At 41.0% G+C, this 18769-nt stretch overlaps 4 protein-coding genes across 15 annotated transcripts in view; 3 read left to right on the top strand and 1 right to left on the bottom strand.

Annotated features, from left to right (window-relative positions):
• The first annotated feature begins 432 nt into the window (after positions 1 to 432).
• LOC26527692 (protein lin-28 homolog) lies at positions 433 to 1745 on the top strand. Its single transcript, XM_032731154.2, has 4 exons — positions 433 to 762; positions 832 to 980; positions 1066 to 1222; positions 1294 to 1745. Exons 2-4 carry the CDS (start codon positions 844 to 846, stop codon positions 1366 to 1368), a joined length of 369 nt encoding a protein of 122 aa, XP_032587045.2. The 5' UTR covers positions 433 to 762; positions 832 to 843; the 3' UTR covers positions 1369 to 1745.
• A 2988-nt stretch (positions 1746 to 4733) lies between these two features.
• LOC6582163 lies at positions 4734 to 7679 on the bottom strand. Of its 2 annotated transcripts, none has more exons than XM_002007831.4 (7): positions 7486 to 7679; positions 7231 to 7426; positions 6678 to 7143; positions 6243 to 6620; positions 5887 to 6185; positions 5504 to 5829; positions 4734 to 5452 (listed from the first exon to the last, which is right to left on the bottom strand). In XM_002007831.4, the coding sequence occupies exons 1-7, from the start codon at positions 7556 to 7558 to the stop codon at positions 5271 to 5273; spliced, it is 1920 nt and encodes a 639-aa protein (XP_002007867.2). In that variant the 5' UTR covers positions 7559 to 7679; the 3' UTR covers positions 4734 to 5270. The 2 variants fall into 2 exon arrangements, with proteins under 2 accessions (XP_002007867.2, XP_032587039.1); XM_032731148.2 differs by having other exon boundaries at positions 4734 to 5449; positions 7486 to 7678.
• A 2498-nt stretch (positions 7680 to 10177) lies between these two features.
• On the top strand, positions 10178 to 15797 carry LOC6582162. Of its 2 annotated transcripts, none has more exons than XM_002007830.4 (3): positions 10178 to 10373; positions 11445 to 12328; positions 15699 to 15797. In XM_002007830.4, the coding sequence occupies exons 2-3, from the start codon at positions 12263 to 12265 to the stop codon at positions 15795 to 15797; spliced, it is 165 nt and encodes a 54-aa protein (XP_002007866.1). In that variant the 5' UTR covers positions 10178 to 10373; positions 11445 to 12262. The 2 variants fall into 2 exon arrangements, with proteins under 2 accessions (XP_002007866.1, XP_032587042.1); XM_032731151.2 differs by having other exon boundaries at positions 11045 to 12328.
• A 124-nt stretch (positions 15798 to 15921) lies between these two features.
• Positions 15922 to 18769, top strand: part of LOC6582161 — a 91987-nt gene continuing 89139 nt past the window's right edge. For 7 of the 10 annotated variants that reach the window (XM_032731143.2, XM_032731146.2, XM_032731145.2 and 4 more), the window contains exons 1-3: positions 15922 to 16028; positions 16651 to 16844; positions 16957 to 17075. In XM_032731143.2, coding sequence (XP_032587034.1) covers positions 15922 to 16028; positions 16651 to 16844; positions 16957 to 17075 — 420 coding nt within the window. Of the gene's footprint in view, positions 16029 to 16650; positions 16845 to 16956; positions 17076 to 18290; positions 18315 to 18769 lie in introns of all 10 variants that reach the window. The other 3 variants (XM_032731140.2, XM_032731138.2, XM_032731144.2) reach the window with 3 other exon arrangements.

Raw genomic sequence — 18769 nt, 5'->3', positions numbered from 1 at the left:
TATGGGCTTTTCAGATAAGGGCTATCAGCAAAGTGGGTATGCAGTGCAGCGTATCTATGTATCAGTGAGATACTGCATAGGCGAAACGCATACCGAAAGATAAGCAGCCTAAAATGGAACGCAATCGAAATATCAAATTATGAATGAACGCAGCAACTGAATGAAATATACTCGACTCTGAAAGTGTGTGAGAGAGAGAGAGAGAGAGAGAGAGAGAGAGAGCGTGTTTATAGATGAACCACGCACTCATAGCACAGATAAAGCATAACTCATACAAACACATTTTTCGTATGACAACCAACTCCCAAGCAATTCAATTCAATCCAATCGCTTTATTTCGCTCCAGCGTATTTACACTCTCCAAAAATATTTCTAATAGAAACAACGAAACCTGTTCTCCAGTCGTTCTTGTTGTTGTTGTTGCTGTTGCCGCGATAGAGTTTTTGGTTTTAGCTTGTCTTGAGCATTGCCTTGCGGCAAATGGGACAAGGACACGGTTAGGCATTTAAGAAGTTCAGCTGCTGCCGCTGCTAGCCGCGGCTCATTTGAATAACAAAACAATTGCAGCACATACCCAGGCAGGATATTCAGGATAACGCTGTCGCTGCCATCAACTCAAATACTTTTTACAATTCTCTTGCAGCGGCGCCGGGCGAGGAATGCGGCTGCGTGCGCCTGGGTAAATGCAAATGGTTCAATGTGGCCAAGGGCTGGGGCTTCCTAACGCCCAACGATGGCGGCCAGGAGGTCTTTGTGCATCAGGTGGGTAACACACACACACACACACGCAGACTTACATTTCAATGTCACTCAATTGCTGTTGACACACAGAGCGTCATACAAATGTCCGGCTTTCGTTCGCTGGGCGAGCAGGAGGAGGTGGAGTTTGAATGCCAGCGCACAGCGCGCGGCCTGGAGGCGACACGTGTTTCGGGACGGCAGGGCGATGATTGCCACGGCAGCACCTATCGGCCACGCATGTAAGTGACATAAAGACAAAGAAGAAAAAGAATAGAAGGAGAGAGCAGGAAGTAACGCACATCTAAATCATATTCAACTCTGCAGCAATAAGAAAACTCGCCGCATGCGCTGCTACAATTGCGGCGAATTCGCCAATCACATTGCCTCGGAGTGCGCGATAGGGCCGCAGCCGAAGCGCTGCCATCGCTGTCGCAGCGAGGACCATCTGCATGCCGATTGCCCGCAACGCAACACCACCGTGGTGAGTTCATGCAAATCCACCACACGTACACAGCGCAGGGTTTTAGTTAATTCATCTTCCACTTTCCACAGACACGAACCAGCAGGCGAAGCAAAAGCGTTGCCAACGACCAGCAGCCTGAAGCTGCTGTCGAGCCAACTCCCTAGCGCTAACGACACGGGGTCACATTTGAAGTTCAAAACTTCTAAAAAAAAAAAAAGCAACGACACCTAGCAAACGAAACGTACAAAACGCATGAAATCAAAGAAATACCTCACGTACAGCCAACAACTGCGCCCAAGCGCAGTAATTTTGGCCTGCAAAACTAGACTTAAGGCGACGAGAAGGCATTCTAAGTATAATATTTAGAGCTTAACTTTACCAGGTAGCATGCTAAAGAATACACTAAAGGCCATTTAATGATTAGTTCTAAGCGTAAACTTTTAGATTTGTAGCATTTTAGAGCGCTTAAAGTCTGGAAGGTAAAACTATGGTACAAATGATTAAAACATATTAGAATATGTTTATAATTTGTATTTAATATTATTTGTCACAACAAAATATGCAAATTTAAACTTAAGCATTAGTGAGTAAATATAAGATTTTACTAAAAACCAAATGGCTTTCTTATTTTTTTTTTTTCCTTTAAAATTTATTTATATTTCCTGTACATTATTTAGCTCTATGTGAATTTGAGCTTAGTTTTACATTTTATTGACTAGAAATGTAAAAAAGCTTTGCTTTGAGAGCCTCCAATCTCAGCATCCCTTACACACACACACACACACACACCCTTGGGGTCGGCAGTGATAAGAAAGCTCTTGGCCAGTCACGTGCTGGGCAATAACAACAGTGAAGCTTTTTGGGGCCTGGCAGCAACAACAAATACAATACAGCAACAACAACAACAACAACAATGAAAACGCAGAATCATTGTAACACGTTGGGCATTGAGCTTCAACCCCGTCGCTAGAAACTGTGAAAGTGAAATAGTGGCCGAAGAGATTGGAGGCAGCAGCAGCAGCAGCAGCAGGAGCAGAAACACTAGCAGCAGGAGCAGGCAACAACAATGTGAATATTGTGCGAGGACACGCACGCGAGAGGTGAAAGTTGCGCTCTTTCTCTCCAGCCGATGTCTCTCTGGGCGAGGGCGAAATATCCCTTCGGCTGTTTTTGTCGCGGTTTGCGATTCAAATGTTTAGTTGTGGTTGTTGTTGCTGCTGCTCCTGTTGTTGCCCAACATCAGTTTTGCAACATTGTTCGCTTCTCTTTTTGGCGCGTGGCGTGCCACGAATAGCAACGCGGATGAGGATGATGCGCTCGGCTCTGGCGAGGCTAGGGGCAGACTCCAGAAGGATGCAACTGCCTTGGCGCAAGGACGCCACACACACACACACACAAGGCGAGCCCAATGCCTGGCCTCAGTTTCGGGCTCAGTCTCAGTTTATCTCTGCCAGAGAATTGTTGTGTGCAACGCGGCGGATTTAAAAAAACATAGCAGCAATAAAATACAAACACAAAACTAACAAACTACAAAAATCAAATAATTTACAATACAGAAAACTACAAAAAAAATATTTGAAAAAAAAAAAAAAAAAAACAAAAACAAAAAAACAATAATTAAACAACAAGAATTTTAACCAAAGTTAACAAAGCGTTTCAGAAACAAAACAAAAACAACCAAAAAATTCTAACAACATTTGTAACACATTTTTTGCATAAACTTTAAAATTATAAATTAAAGTAAGACAATAAGCAATATAATCATTTTTTTATGAATATATAAAACAAAAAGAGGAAACGAAAACGGAGGAGAAGAAAACAATTTCAAATCAAATCAAAGAAATCAGTTCAAGGTTGCAAAAATGTATTTTGAGTTTTTTATACAAAAGAAATTTTCAATTTTGTTTTTGTGCAACGAAATAAGCGAATGAAACAAGCCAAATGTAAGTGAGCTGTGTGAGTGTGTGTGTGTGTGTGTGTGTATGTGTGTGCCTGTGTGCTTGTGCTTGTAAAGGCATCAACAACAAACAAAATGAGGCAGCGAGACATGAAAAAGGAAGCTTAAACAAAAAGGCAAAACAAATGCAGTTCAATTCACAATGACAAAAGCAAAACAGCAATAACAACACACACACACACGCACACGCACACATACACATGCAGTTAACGTAGAGCGGAACACACACGAACGAACACATACACACACATTTACATGTCGCTCTCGCTGTTAAGGCAGCGCCTGTTATGTAATATCCTGTTTCTGAAGCTGTCGCCTGTCATGTTACAAGTCCAGCCAGGCAAATGTGTAGCAGCAGTAGCTATATATCTATGTGCTAGCGTGTGTCTGTGTTTGTGTGTGCGTGTGTGTGTGTGTGGGGGCGTGGCATGCAGCTTAGGTGTGCGCTGCTGCTGCTAAAATGATTTATACACTCTGGAAACGCTCCATGGGCACGGCATTGAGACATTAACACGAAGGACGAACCATCCTTAAAATGCACCTAATAGGGACACATTCGCACATCGAATATATATATTTATAGTTGGCCATAATAATGGGGCGTGGATTTTGATTTGTGTGTGCGTGTGTGTGTCGGTGTGTGCGTGTCTGCGTGTTAAGCATGCAAATATGTGACACTAATTCGATGAGCAAAATGCTAATATTACGCATTCGCCGCATTGACCGAAGGTCGTCTCCTAATTCACTTCTATCTGTTTGGCTATTCGGTTTTTGGGCCTTTTTGTTGGCTGGGCCAGCGCCTAATTAATGAAATGTGTGTCATAATGCGACAGGCAGTTAGTAGGTCAAGTGGATTCCATGTTGAGGTTGAGGGCCAAAAACTCTTTCGCATCCAAAAAAGCCCTTGGCCAAAAGAGAACAAACCAACCGCCCCAGCCAGCGCCCCTCCACCAACCACATTTCGCAAAGAGTAAAATAGAAAAACGAATAAATGCGCGCAAAGTAAATAAATTGATGGGCGTTTTCTAGCCAAGCTGAACTACGTAGTCATACCTTAGCTTTTAAATGGGCGCAGCTCATTTGGAATTAGCTGTCAGGCTAATAAATATAGAGCTGCCAGCGGGCAATGAAATTGATTTCACTTTTGCAATTACTTTTTGAAATCTCCATATTATTCAACTTAAGCAAACATTATCAAATTATTCACTTTATCATATCTAATTGTTTGTGTGTGATTGCTCTTAGATTTTAAGCAGTCTCTATCTAACTGTCAACGCACCTCACCTTTTCACTTTCTAATTTTATTCCTTCAACTCACAAATTATTCCAACTACAATTCTTTCAAATTTTGCACAGGCGTTTTACATATACATATATATTTAAATATATAAATAAAAACCAAACAAAAAACTGTGGCATGCTTCAAATGGCAGTACTAAATAATCAAATACTAAACGGTGAATGTTCCAACAAGCTAACCTAAAGTTTGTACAAAATAAAACAAATGTCTAAGTTCAACTGAAAACCTCACAAAATCCCCTAAACAAAAGATAAACAAAAACAGAAAACAAATTAAAACAGTTCCAGTGCTCAAACGACACAAATATTTAATAACTTAAAGCTAAAGCAACTTCAATAAACTTCTTCACTCTCTCAATTTGCACGCCAAACAAGGTAAGTTCATGGGCACAATTTTGATCAATCTATATGTTATTTGATATCTTATGCGATTCTATGTGTTGTGTTTGAACTTTTATGCAACATTTCCGAGCACGTTTAACTTGCAAACCTAGGGCTAGTTATTTGATACACCAGTGAGATAATTTTAACTAAATATAAGTCTTATGTTTTGAATGCAAGGCGACTAGCGGTGGGTAATAGTGCTATTTCTTTACTTATATACATAATCGTACATTATCCGAATAGATGATAACATTTGGTGCGCATCTCTCCACTCTCAGTCTAGTTATAAGATTTATCTAAGAGGACAGCTGTTGCCGCATGAATTCAAGGCGGAGCAAACGGACCTAAATAGTACTACTCCATTAGACACTTAATCTAAATTTGAAAAAAAAGTAATATAAAAGTATGCACTTCATACGTCCCTACTTAAAAGGGCAGTTCCTGCACAGCTGCATTCCAGGCCGGCAAACCTCGGCACACGTAGACACAGCCATTGTAGATTTTGGGCTCCACTTTGCCCATTTGCACGTTGGCCAAAATGGCGCTTAGGCTGCCCGTATGATAGTCCGGCTGCTGCTCCAGAGTCTCGCTGTTCCCTTTGAGTGCTGCTGTCCAAGATAGCAAATTAGTGAGATTCTATGTATAATCTAAACACTTACCTTTGACAGTGCCCTGCGAGACCCAAGCGGCGCGATCAATGCTTGCCCAGGGTATGATCTGTTGCTCGGCCGGTGCTATCCACTGGCTCAGTATATTGGCGGACACATTATCCATATTGCCATCAAGTGCGGGCATCAATGTGCCCACCACAGTGGGACAGAGCGCGCCATGGTAGTAGTCCTGTGCTCCGTATAAGGCACTGTACAGACCCGAGCTGAGCACGCGCGTCGAGTCGCAGCCAAAAAGAAAGATGACACCCTTGATGCGATTGCGATAAATCAAGCGACTGGAAACATATTGCAGACTCGAGCCGTGACCCGCATAGCTGAAAGAACTCAACTGTATCATCTGTTTACCAGGTGGCTTCCAGGGTTTTACCTACACAAAACAATCGGCCTTGAAAGCCTTTTCAATCATAAACTGCTCCGTGGGCACCGTCTCGAACATATGCTGCCAGTGGCTGAGCCAGTATTCGAGAAAGCTGCGCAGACGACGGCCCGAATTTTCCAGATCAGCATCGGGATTGACGAGCGTTATGCCACTCTTAATATTGACCCTATAGTAGCCGTGCTGAATCTGTGCCTTGTGGTACTTGAACAGGCGCCACAAACTGTGCAGCGATTTGATGCGCGTGCACTCCTGCATGGGCGCCAGCTGCTCCCAGTGCATATGATCCAGGCGCTGAAAGACAATAAGAATTAGCCGACTGAGATGTAACATGGAATACGCTCAACCTGCCTCATCTACCACCAGAATGATGGGAAAGCGTTTAGCAGCCAGTGGTTGACGCTGTTCGAGTTTCTGCCATTTAGTGGCACAACTCTTGAGCAGCTCATAGACGAGCAGCGCTTCAGTCTCATTCTTGTTGTTATTGCTGTTGCTGTTTAGCTCATAGCTCAGCTGTTTCATCTGTTCGTGTGGCAAACGATTCGCATGCAGCGCCGCCTGTGAGAGCAGTATACGCTGATGATTGCTCCACCTGTGCTCCACGCAGAACTCATCAACGCGATCAAAAATCAATTTGGTTTGCTGCTGTACTGCAGCATCGGCATAGCGCTTGCCCAGAAACATGAAACAGTAGGGCATAAAAACGCTGGTCAGATCGGCAATTAGTTTCTGGAAGGTTTAAAGATTAGCAACTATAATCATATGGATAATATATATGATAGGCACCTTTAAGTACTCTTCGAAGGCATGCAATTCTTTCCAGTATTTAGCCTTGGACTCATGATCCTTTACCGCCAGCGGATCGACTGTGACCACTCGCCGAAAACGCTCCACCATGGTGCCGTATTCCTTAAACAAGTTACCCAGCGCATCGCTATTGAAGTGCAGGCAAGTGGGCTCCAGCTCTGGACTGCGACAGTGCCGCAGGAGAGAAACATAAATGTCGCCATTGGCAGCAGCGATCTCAGAAAATGTGGAGTAAGTGGTGGCTGCATTGAAGCTCTTGCAGAGCTGCAGCACACACCACTCCTCTGGCAGTTGATGGCAGACTTCTGTGATGCGCGCATAGCCCACCTTTGGATCCTGCACGTCCTGCAGAAAGTCCAAGCTATCGATGGCTGTGTTTTTAGGCGTTCTTGTGCATTCCTCCAATTTCAATTGGTAATTTAATATGTTTTGTAGAAATTTGTTTCTGTTTAGAGTAAGAGAGTAAGTTTAGTAATTGGTATAGTGGTATAATTAAATACTATATTTAGCATTTAATGTACGACTGTATCACCTTTTGTAGTCGGCCTTCTCCCTGGGCGTCGCTTCCAACAATATTTCAGAAGCGTTCGGCAGTTGGTTTTCCAGTTCCTGGGCCTCGGTTAGAAGTCGCATATCTGCGCACTGAAACAGTGCTCTAACTTGATAATAAATCGAATCCTTTTCATTGCCATTGCGATATTCCTCGTCCGCACGCAATAAATTATATTCTGGAGGGGTCGGGATCAACACAATTAGACGCTGCTGGAATATTAATTATTTTGCCTACCTTTGGTTTCGGGTCCAACTTGCACACTTGTTAAGCTACGCAATTCCTTTTCTGTTGCTTCGGCATCAAACATTATGTGTACAAATGATTGCAATTTAACTTGTAAATTCGAAAAACGGCGCCGTCTGCCACTGCTTTTGCATGCCACAAGTTGTTGTTGCTTTCACGGTTTGCATGCAGTGTTGGTAGCGGCGTAAAAACACCATTGCGCAGCACTGCAAACATCGATAAACACACGTAGCAACGCTGTGGCACGCGCTACATCGATAGTGGTGGTAATTTTTAGGATATTTGTAGGCGTATGGCGGTAAAATTGAATATTATAAATTAACGAAACATTAAAGATATTTCTTTAGTTATATTACATGAGTTCAATGTTTGCAGCTTATAATTTCAAAAATATTAATATTAGCATTTATATTGTTCTTTTCAAAGTAACATTGTTGCAAAGCACGTGCCCCAGCTCAGCGCTCACAGCGCAAAAGCTCTGCTCCTGCTATTGTTGTTGTTGCTGACGTGTATTCATTCATAAAAACACGGCAGCAGGAAAGTTCTCGTAACGAAGTATTGGCCAAAGCTTTGCGCAGCGGCGCAGATGCCCAAACACCCAGCAAACTGTGTCAATCTCGTCTAACACATGTGTTTGCCCGCCTCTGCCTGTGTGTGAGTGTGTATATGTTTGTATGTATATATATTTTGTATGTATGTACATACATACATTGTACATTATATTGGCACCCCGGTGAACCACACCCTCCAATTGCCCTAAAAAACCTTACGCAACAACAAAGCGACACACATTGGCAATTATTGCAACAACAACAACAATTACAAGAGCTTTGACATTTTACAGCAAGCAAGGTCCAGCAGCTTCTAACTTTTGTTGTTTGGCTTTTTATTTCCCTCTTATTTTTTTTGCTGCCGCTGCCCAGGCGCGCCTTTTTGCTGCTCGCTGCAAGCAGCCGCTGCAGTTTCTAATGACGTGTCTTAAAGAGATAACGACAGCAGCAGCAGTAGCAGCAGCAGCCGCAGCAGAGGCACTGACTTTGTGCGTGGGGTGTGCATGTGAATATAGGTGCGTGTGTATGTGTGCGGGAATGCGTGTGAAGGTCTGACGTCAGTGAGCCTGGCGCATCCCGTTTGTGTCTGTGCTGTATGTGTGTGTGTGTGTGTGTGAGTGTGCGTGCTCCGTTGCTTTTTGTTTTTGTTAGCCGCCGCCCAGCTGCAACTGCAACCTGCAGCTTGAATGCGTCGCGACGCTGCCTTTGCCCCCGCCAGCTGCTGCCTGGCATCGAATGCTGCCGCACCGCTCATCGGCCATTCGTTCTCCTGGGTGCTTCGGGCCGGTCTAAGGCTGTTCAATTATGTATTTATTGGCAAATGAATGCAGTGCCCAAGCAGTGGCTGGCAGTATTATTATTATTGATGCAGCATCCGCAGCAAATGGAAACACATTGATAACTTGACGAGGCTTTCGTTAAATATTGAAAAGACGCCGACGCACTAAGCCGCTCTCGCTCTCGCTCTCCCCCTCTCTCTCGCTCACATTCACATCCTCTCTGTTTGTCTTTCTCTGTCTGTCGTGCAATTTGCTTTTGCTACTTTGTGTTTGTTGTGTATTGTTGCGCTGCTGGCGTCGCAGTCACCGTCGCCGTTGACGTCGCTGCTGGCCCGTTGGCCGCAGAGCACTCAGCATCCTTTCTACTTATTAATTTTGATGTTGCTTTTCACTTTTACTTTGTGTATGTTAAACGTGCCTCAGTCAGACGCTAACATTTCGTGTGTGGGTGGATATGACTCTGACTCTGGAGTGTATCTGTGTGTGTGTGCCTGGCTGTGTGTGTCCCATGATAATCATCTGTTATTATTGTTGTTGTTGCCGTTCTTGCGGTTAGTTAAAATTGCAATAGTTTTGTTGTTGGGGTCATAAAAAGTTGACTTGTTGTTTGAAGCGCACGTTCAATCTGTTTGACCAGTGACCATTTGCACCACAGCACCATTAACCAAACACCCACTCGCCCACAAGAACCACCTGGCAACCCTCTGCATTATTTATGGGCCACAGCCAATGCAAAAAACTTGGCACGTACATACATTCATGTGCTCGGCGTGTGTGTGTGTGTGTGTGTGTGTGGAGCTTGCGAGCGGGTTGAGTGCGTCGTCGTACGCCTAGCAAATTATAACATTAATATTACATTAACGCACACAAACGTGCATGTTCACACACACACACATACACACACGCATTCGCACACACATGCATCGGGGAGACATTAAAACGAAACAGAATGGCAAAAACTTTCATTTGACGTCCTAACAGCAACAACAACGACAGCAACAGCACGCGACATGTAAAATAAATGTAACAAAATGCGTCCGAACACTAAACAGAAACAGAAAGAAGCAGCAGAGACAGTAGAAACACAGCAGAAGAGGCGGCGGCAGCAGCATCAACACAAAAACAACAAAAGGCCGTCAAAAGCAGCGACCGCGGCAGAGCCAGAGCCAGAGCTAGAGCCAAAAACCGAGGCAGAGGCAGCGAGCGAGTGGCAGCAGCCACCCCAAAAAATGTGGCACACATTCCAACAGTTGCAGCGATGCTGACGTCGACAGCGACGCACAGCAGAGATGTCGCTGCCAGCTGACGCTGCTGCTGCTGCTGCTACTGCTGCTCCTGTTCGTTCTGCTCTGCTCGCAAAGTCAAAGCGATTTTCGAAGTCGACGGTTGTGTGGCTCGCGCTGCTTGCTCCGGTGCTGCTTTCAGAAGCAACTGACAAAACGCTTTTAACACAAAAATATACACAAACACACACATGTATACATAAACATATATACAACACTCACACACACTTATACTCAAACCACGTTCTGGCCAAACTGCAAAAATTGTAAGCGAAAAATCAACAACTGAACCGAGCGAAGCGTGTGAAAAAAGTGTAGCATGCTTTTAGGCAGCGCACAAAAATAACAGCAACGGCGAAATAAGTTTAGAATTTGGCAATTGCCAAACGCAGAAGCTGTGCGTAAAGTGTTTTTAAACAAAAATTGACATTTAAGTAAATTAAGGTGTGGTGATTTATGCAACTTTTTAGCCACACGCACGAGCACAGGGCGGCGACAGACACATACATAAGCGGGCCGAGGGGGTCAGAGTGGAGAGCAGCAGCAGCAGCAGCCAACGACTGCACATACCTCTAAGCTAAGGCACACACACACACACACACACACACACACACACACATACACAAACACGAAGAGCGGAGGCATACAAAATAAAGGATAACGACGAACGAGCAACGAAAAAGCAAGAAAGAAATCGAAATTAAAATATATGTTGTACAACAAAAACAACAAGAACAACAACAGCAACAGAGCAGGCAATTTTCGGCTGTCGCTGTAATTCGAAGCTCATCTGCGCTGCTTTGCTCTCTGCTGCTGCGACGGCGGCTGCTGTGCGGTTGCCGCTGCCTCTCAGCCTCTCTGGCTGACTGCTTTCGCTCTCCTTCTTGCTCTCTCTCTCTCTGTGCTTCGTCAAGTGAAAACATTTCGTTTCGTCAAGTTTTGTAGGTATTTTGGCAGGCCAGAAGGCAGCTACACACGCAAATCCACAGAGCGACGACATGTCCTCATCATCTGCTATTGCTGCCGCTGCTCCTGTGAATAAAAAATCTAAATAAATATTAATAAAAACCTAATTGAAAAACACTTAAAGGCACTGCAAATTGAATGCATAAATAATAACAAACAAATTACACAAAAACACACACACACACAAGTGCACAAGGAATTGCAGTCAAAAAAAAAAGAAAGAAAGAAGGAGAAGAACAATTTTTTGTGTGTGTTTTTTGTGAATAGGCAAAAGGCGTTGCCAAATCAAAAGCAGCAGCACACAGATTGTTGAAATAAATGAATAAATACCTAAAAATATACTAAACGCAATCATAACTTAAACACAACAGGCACAAAGTAACTATTATAAATATTTATAACTGAAAAGAGCTAGAGAACTGCAAGCAAATCAATTATTCATACGCACCGTTAAACAAAACAGCAACACAGCAAACGCACCAAAAGTGAAATTTTCAAGTGACATTGTGAAAGGCAGCCACATACCAGGCTGCATTAATAAAACATACAACAATCATATAGCATATAGGATACAAAGGATAAAAGGAGTCGGCACAGGAGGCGCTCTGCCTGTTCTATTATTTAACTGCTTACAACAGACGTTTTCAACTGGACGAAAGCTGATTGAAAGCCGCTTTCAACAGCAGCATCCGTCGTTCACTAATACTCGACGCGAGGGAGAGAGAACAAGAGCGCACAAAATAGTAACTGAGAGAGAGAGAGGGAGAGACGGAGAGCGTGACAGCAGCAGCATCAGCAGCGACGTCAACGTCAATCCGCTCAATATTTATATTGCACGATACCAATTCGCGATTCACGCTCCAGCTGCTGACGACTCAGACGCAGACGCCACTGGAGGTCCTGGGTATCAGACTGTGGCTCTGGTTCATCTGGTGCCTGGTCCAGCCGCAGCACCATAATAAATAACATCTGACAGCTGCTGCGAGTCTCCTGCTACTGCGCCCACACCAGCTCGCTTCAAGTCGAGTGGACTCAACTCTCCCGTGCACAATTCGCACAGGCCTAAGCAATATTTGGGCAAGACAAAAACGCTACAGCTGTAACTGCAATCGACTACTACAATCAAGCACAACAAACTAGCAATAACGGTAGAAACAAACCAAAAATATAAACAACTAAAAAACACGCAATGGGTGCCAAGGAAAGTGTCGAGGCAGCCGTCAAAATGAATGCCGATGGCTGGGGCCACGTGGAGGTGTGTATACAAAACAATAATAATAATAACAAGCACATTAATATTTTTATAAGCCCATCAGTTGCCAATGATAAACTATTTATATAACTGTTTATTGTGATTTTATATACATTTGTTTACTGAAGCAGTCCCTCTTGCTGCTACTCTGAGCTCTGAAATATTTACTGTCCGCTGTCTCTAGAAGCTTAAAAGGACTAGTTCCATTTGTATTAAGGCTTCAATAATTGATAGATAATATTGATTTAGGGTTGTTTAGGTTTTTCTTGGCCTTTCTGTAACTTTTTTAAATTTGCAAACGAATTTTCAAGTTTTTAAAATGAAAAGACTGTAATACCTCCTCAAAATAATAATAAAAAAAAAATAAAAAAATAAATAAATAATAATAATAATAATAATAATAATAATAATAATAATAATAATAATAATAATAATAATAATAAAATAATATATATATTAAAATATTAATATTATTTTCCTATACTTTCAATTCTTTATTATTTTGATATTTATTTATATATTTTATGGTTGCCTTTTTAAATTAATTCGGAAATTAAATTTATGAAGAATTTTTTGTAGCATTTTTTATTTTTTATGTTTAAGTATCAAACTTACCTTCACCCTACAAATATTATACTATATTGTTAATATTTAGACAAACATAAAAGACGTACCATTTTGTTTATGAGGACAAATATAAAAAATTACAAAAAAATTAAACTTAAATTCTTTAAATACTATTTTTAAATAATTATTATTATTATTATTTTTTTTTTATTAATTCAATAGAAGTAAATTTTCGGAGTATAAAATAATTTTCAAAAATCCCTAACTTCAAGCCTTTGTAAAACTTCACAGAGATATACATTTCTTGAGATATTTATATTTATTTAAATATTTTATTTTCTTTATTAAATTTGCATTTTGTGTTTACATTTCAGTTTAGTTGCTAAATATAAACGAACTGGACATAGCTAATGTTCTTTATTTATCTGTCTAAACTTAATAAAATTTGTCAGCTCAGTGTATAACACACATCTGAAACGTATCTATATACTTATAGATAAACAGCCTTCAATTATTTTGTATTGCTAATTTCTGTTACTACCCCACAAAATCTACAAATATTAGAGCTCTTAACCCATCAAGCGTTATAAATATATGCAATCATGCGTTAGTCATCTCTTACTCTATCATGCTGTCAATCGCACTGGCGCTCCCAGTCCAATTTGTCAACTGGTGAATGGGGCAGCGTCTGTGTGGCAAGTGTGACTCAAAAAATGGGCAGAGCTGTCGCCACCTTCACTCCTTATTGCGATTTGATGATGCCACACTGCGACAATTGAGATTGAGCGACTGAGCGTTATTTGATTGACTTTAAAAATAAATTTCAACAAAGACAAAACACAACAAAAAAGCTAGCAAGCCAGCACGTGCAGTGCTGTGTGGCATCCACTTGATGGGGCAGCAGCCGCAGCAAGCGGGCCAGACGAAATTTCAGTCTGGTTATCGCCCAGATCTCTCTGAAGCTCTTGAGCGCAGCCGAAACAAATGCTGCGTGTGTGTGTGTGTGTGTGTGTGTGTGTGGGCGAGATCGTGTGGAGACAATGAGGCTGCTGCATAAGATTTACAGTTGATGTGGAGAGCTGCTCAACATCGTGAGAAGCAGAGACGGAGATCGAGAGAGTACAAGAGTCTCTCGCTCTCGCTCTCACTCTCTCGCACTCTAGCGTTACGTAGCAGCTGAATGAATGAATGAAAATGCGCTTTGATTTTTCAACCGATTTGTGTGTGTTTTTAGTTGTTTAGTTGAGTCGGTGGCGTGTATTTCGAATGCTCTTTTGGCACACATTAATTCGATTATTAATATAAACAATAGCTAAACGCAACCCATGACCGCAGCCAGGTCGTAAACAGGTGTCTGTGTTTGTCTCAACGCCGGAGGCTGTAAACAAAAATAGATAACAGCCAAAAGAATATATTTATACGTATATAAATATATATAATAAACAACAAATGTGGTCAGCAACAGGCTGCAGACAGCCAAAAAATACATATATTTTATATATATACAGTTAGTCCATATATATACAGACTTAAGGTGTAGCAGAGGAATTTTAAAATTAAATTCATATAAATAAGTGCGACAGCCGCAAACTTCCAATGTGCAACATCTGTGAGTGCTCAAGTGTGTGTGCTGGTGTGTGTCAAAGAACATAAAACTCACCGATCAGATCAAATCATAAACATCTAAATCAAAGCAAAACTTCAAAGCGCCTGAAATCGCTGAGGTGCATTTTTTTATTTTTATTTATTTTTTTTTGTATTTTCTTTTTCATTTGTTTTTTGTTGACACCTACACGTTAGAGTCGCTGCAGCATGCGGCATGTGGCAGGGGGCGCGGAGTGCATTTTGGTCAGCAATAGCGTTGAACTCGCTGCGTTCGCACCTCGAAAGCGCGCGCGCGAGAGAGAGAGAGAGAGAGAGAGAGACGTGTTGGTGATAATAGCCATCAGCTGCAGCCGGCGTGGGTCGTTTCATAGATTGATCAAAGAGTTGGGTGATTAAATATTAATGTGTGTGTGCGGGTGTGTGTGTGGCTCAAAGCTGTTTAATTTATGCTTTGAGCTTAAATACCTATTTGAAATATATAATATGTCTTGCATTAAAATTCTTGCGGCATTTTATGCTGAGTTTCAATGATGAATCAGTATTTGCCTTATATATTTTTTAGGTGGAAAAGTTATTCGTTTTATATGTGATTTATAATTAACATAGGTAAAAGTGCCTAATGAAATATATGAAGATGCCATTAAAATGTAGAGTATGCAGAAATGTACATACTTGATTTTTGCTAATTAGCAGACTATAAAAGTTATCCCAATAAACAACCACACATATATGACTTGTCTTAATGGAAAAAGACTTACAGAATTTAATTTTAATTAATTCTAAATAAATAAATAAATTCTGATTACTATTCGATAGTTCTTACCTTACAAAAACAAATTTGATTAAGGTAAGCTTAAGCTTTTAGCCATGCTTGAGAGCTGACAATTTGATCTAAATTAAAAGTTTATTGTATAATACTAAGGTTTTTATTTTAAAGTATCTTCTATATTCCAATAAATAAATAATATGTATATTAATTTATCTATAAGTAACTCTCAATTTTTAAGCAACAATTCAGCAAGTTTTAGGCAATACATAAAAAAACTAAATTAAATTGAGACAGGATTTCAATAAGATATCAAAGTAGAATATAAATTTTATCGTATATTTTTGTAGAAAATTATTCCATCTACAGACTGTTAACATGTCTTATCTTTAAAATTAACTCATACTCCTCTTTCTCTCTCTCTTGCACCTGCAGCGCGGCAGTCGCTACCACGGCCATCGGCATAATCAACGTTCGCAGTCGCTAAATCGCGGCCAGGCGCTCTCGCAGGCGGACGTGACCGGCATGTGGTGACATCGGGGTGCCTCTGGTAAAGGTAAGTCTCTCACCACTATATATATAACGTCTATATGCATAACTGATCCATCTACATTTAACACACTCTATAGGAGCTGCGGTGGGCTGTGCTAACTGCGCCATGGGCAACAAATTGAGCTGTTCGTGTGCGCCTCTGATGCGCAAGGCTTATCGCTATGAGGATTCACCCTGGCAGAGCTCTCGTCGTCGCGATGGTCATCTCTTAAGGTGAGTGGGCGTGGCTGGCATTGACAGTCGCCAACGTTATGAATCCTTCTAGACTCTACTAGTTGACTCTTTTGTTCTCCGACTGGCTGTAAATATATATGTATATGTGAATGGATAGAAACAACTACAACAACCATAACAATAACAAACAACTAACTCAAAAACAATTGAATTCGCTATTTCGATCAACTTTTGTAATTTAACTAATTGTGTTCTTCTTCTGGTTTTTCTTTCTTTCAAAAAAAAAAAAAAAAAAATCTAAATGTAAAAAAAAAACCAAAAACGAAAAACTTTCGACTTTTTGCCCACACTTTCAACAACCAACACACAACCCACACTGCCTAATCTAAATTGTTGGGCGCAACTACAACTACAACAACTACAACTACAACAAATCTGCAACAACTTTTCCTTCCTAAACGACTGCAACTGCAACAACTACAACAACAACTGTCAAACCGTGCTTCCCCACTTTGATTTTACTTTCAATTCAATCGATCCTCCAAAATCAAACTTCCTCAACCACAAACTTGCACCAAACTCAATCAATTGGATGAACCAAAACCAACAACTTTTGCAATAATCAATTTGTCAAACAAACGTTTTATTAACCAACGCCTAGTTCGTTCAGGTTGTGGGCTGAGGTCTTTCACGTATCGGCAAGCGGCGCCGGCACCGTCAAGTGGCAACAAGTGTCTGAAGATTTGGTTCCTGTTAACATTACCTGCATTCAGGACTCGCCCGAGTGCATCTTTCACATCACCGCGTACAACAGCCAGGTGGACAAGATACTCGACGTGCGACTTGTGCAGCCAGGTGAGAAACTCTACCTCCCCCTCACACTGTTTACCTTTGCTAATTGAAAATTCTATTATCTCTCTCCCTCTCTCTGTGTGTGTGTGTGTGTGTGTGTGTGTGGTATTTACAGGCACACGCATTGGCCAGGCATCAGAATGCTTTGTTTACTGGAAGGATCCAATGACTAACGATACTTGGGGCCTCAACTTCACATCGCCCATCGATGCCAAGCAGTTTCGGGAATGCTGTGTAAGTATTCTCTTACAGTTTGCTGCATATTGCAAACGCGACGATGACAAGCAACCACCTCAACTGATACCTCAACCAAAGAACCACCTCAGCCAACAACCACAAAAACAAACACTAAAGCAATACACACACACACATACACACACACACACACACAGCAACACTATTTAACAAGTAACAAACACCTTGGAGCAGTTTGAATGCTGCCAGAACATCTTGCCACAAATGCAAACAACCAGTTGATGATGATGTTGATGTTGATGATGCTGTGATGATGACCGACCGTGATGAATGTTGAATTAATGAATTAATAATGATGATTATACGGCGCTTATGTTCCATAAACCACTAACGATATAAATGAATATATATATATCTCTTTTCGAAATTACTGGAATAGCTCCTGCCATAGCTATAAAACGTGTGAAATCATTCAAAGTACGCGCAATAGATTCAATTCATGCCATGCCATTAGTCACTGTCAGTATCAGTCGTAGTCACTGTCGCAGTCACAGTCACAGTCACAGTCGAAGTCACAGCTACAACATAAAGACAGACAGACAGACATATAGACACAGATACAGTTACAGTTACAGTTACAGACACAGACACCGCTCTCAAAACTGCTTAAACAAGAACTGCTCCCGTTTAATATACCTGTACAAGTATATATACTCTATATATGTATATATATTCTCGTTCTTAGTTGACCAACATCAGACATGCATATAATAAATATATATACTTTGAATAATCAATAAATTTGTCGCAAAATTTGGTATCCTACTTGAAAATTCGAATTTTATGTTTTGTATTGAGTTTCCGTTTTCCTCTCGTTTAAAATATCCATCCATTTTGTAAACAATTTGGACAACAATTCTAAAGTAATACTTACATATATATAGTAGTGCTTAAACCGCTTGAACACGTTGAATTGAATATAAACACAAGAGAAAATGATCAGAGATTGAAAGAGAACCCAAATGAGAGGCATATAAAATATAAAATACCTCAAGCTCAAGCTCGCTTCTACTTCCATTTCCGATCAATTTCTTAGCCAGACTGAAGACACTCACACACACACGCACACACACACTACTGACTTCCACAACAACAACAGTTACTATTCACTCATTTAGTCAACATAAACTGTCTGGATTTAGTATCTAATAATTGTTTCGTTTCTTTTCTTACTTTGCGCCTCATTTGTTGCAGGTATCTTACATTGTAAAAAAATACGTTAGTATCGCTTCATATTGTTTATTTGTCACAAGCACACTACTACTACAAACTCAACAACTAAATACAAACTGCTGCTAACTAAGACTAACTACTACTATTTAAATAACTAATTAATAACTATGTTTTTTTTTCGAACTATCACAGTAGAGAAAACAATAACTCTCTAATGATCAAATCATTTATATATACTATATATATATAGAGAGAGACAGCATCTCTAAATGTATTTAAGTTTTGAAATACCCCCATTCAAGTAGCGCTTCCCTTTGTCGGGCATGTGTAAGAACTCTACCTACATACATATACTTGCATACACACACACACACACACACACACACACACACGCTCTCTCTTTTTCCTTCACACACACACACACACAGAGACACACACATAACAGTGTCCTTAAGTGTCGTTACTGTTTTGTAAGCTTTTCACTTTTATGTGTCTTAAAC

Source organism: Drosophila mojavensis, unplaced genomic scaffold, assembly GCF_018153725.1.
Source record: "Drosophila mojavensis isolate 15081-1352.22 unplaced genomic scaffold, ASM1815372v1 contig_74, whole genome shotgun sequence".
In the NCBI taxonomy this organism is placed as follows: domain Eukaryota; kingdom Metazoa; phylum Arthropoda; class Insecta; order Diptera; family Drosophilidae; genus Drosophila; species Drosophila mojavensis.
The sequence above is the reverse complement of the archived record's forward strand: the minus strand, read 5'-3'. Positions and strand labels throughout refer to the sequence as shown.

Bases quoted from the DNA above. Each gene is read 5' to 3' on its own strand.
- LOC26527692 (XM_032731154.2), top strand. From the start codon at position 844: ATGTCCGGCTTTCGTTCGCTGGGCGAGCAGGAGGAGGTGGAGTTTGAA. The intron at 981-1,065 runs GTAAGTGACATA...TCAACTCTGCAG, and splicing joins AGCACCTATCGGCCACGCAT to CAATAAGAAAACTCGCCGCA. The intron at 1,223-1,293 runs GTGAGTTCATGC...CACTTTCCACAG, and splicing joins CGCAACGCAACACCACCGTG to ACACGAACCAGCAGGCGAAG.
- LOC6582162 (XM_002007830.4), top strand. From the start codon at position 12,263: ATGGGTGCCAAGGAAAGTGTCGAGGCAGCCGTCAAAATGAATGCCGAT. The intron at 12,329-15,698 runs GTGTGTATACAA...TTGCACCTGCAG, and splicing joins ATGGCTGGGGCCACGTGGAG to CGCGGCAGTCGCTACCACGG.
- LOC6582163 (XM_002007831.4), bottom strand. From the start codon at position 7,558: ATGTTTGATGCCGAAGCAACAGAAAAGGAATTGCGTAGCTTAACAAGT. The intron at 6,186-6,242 runs GCAGGTTGAGCG...ATTGTCTTTCAG, and splicing joins TCATTCTGGTGGTAGATGAG to CGCCTGGATCATATGCACTG. The intron at 5,453-5,503 runs GTAAGTGTTTAG...TATCTTGGACAG, and splicing joins CTCGCAGGGCACTGTCAAAG to CAGCACTCAAAGGGAACAGC.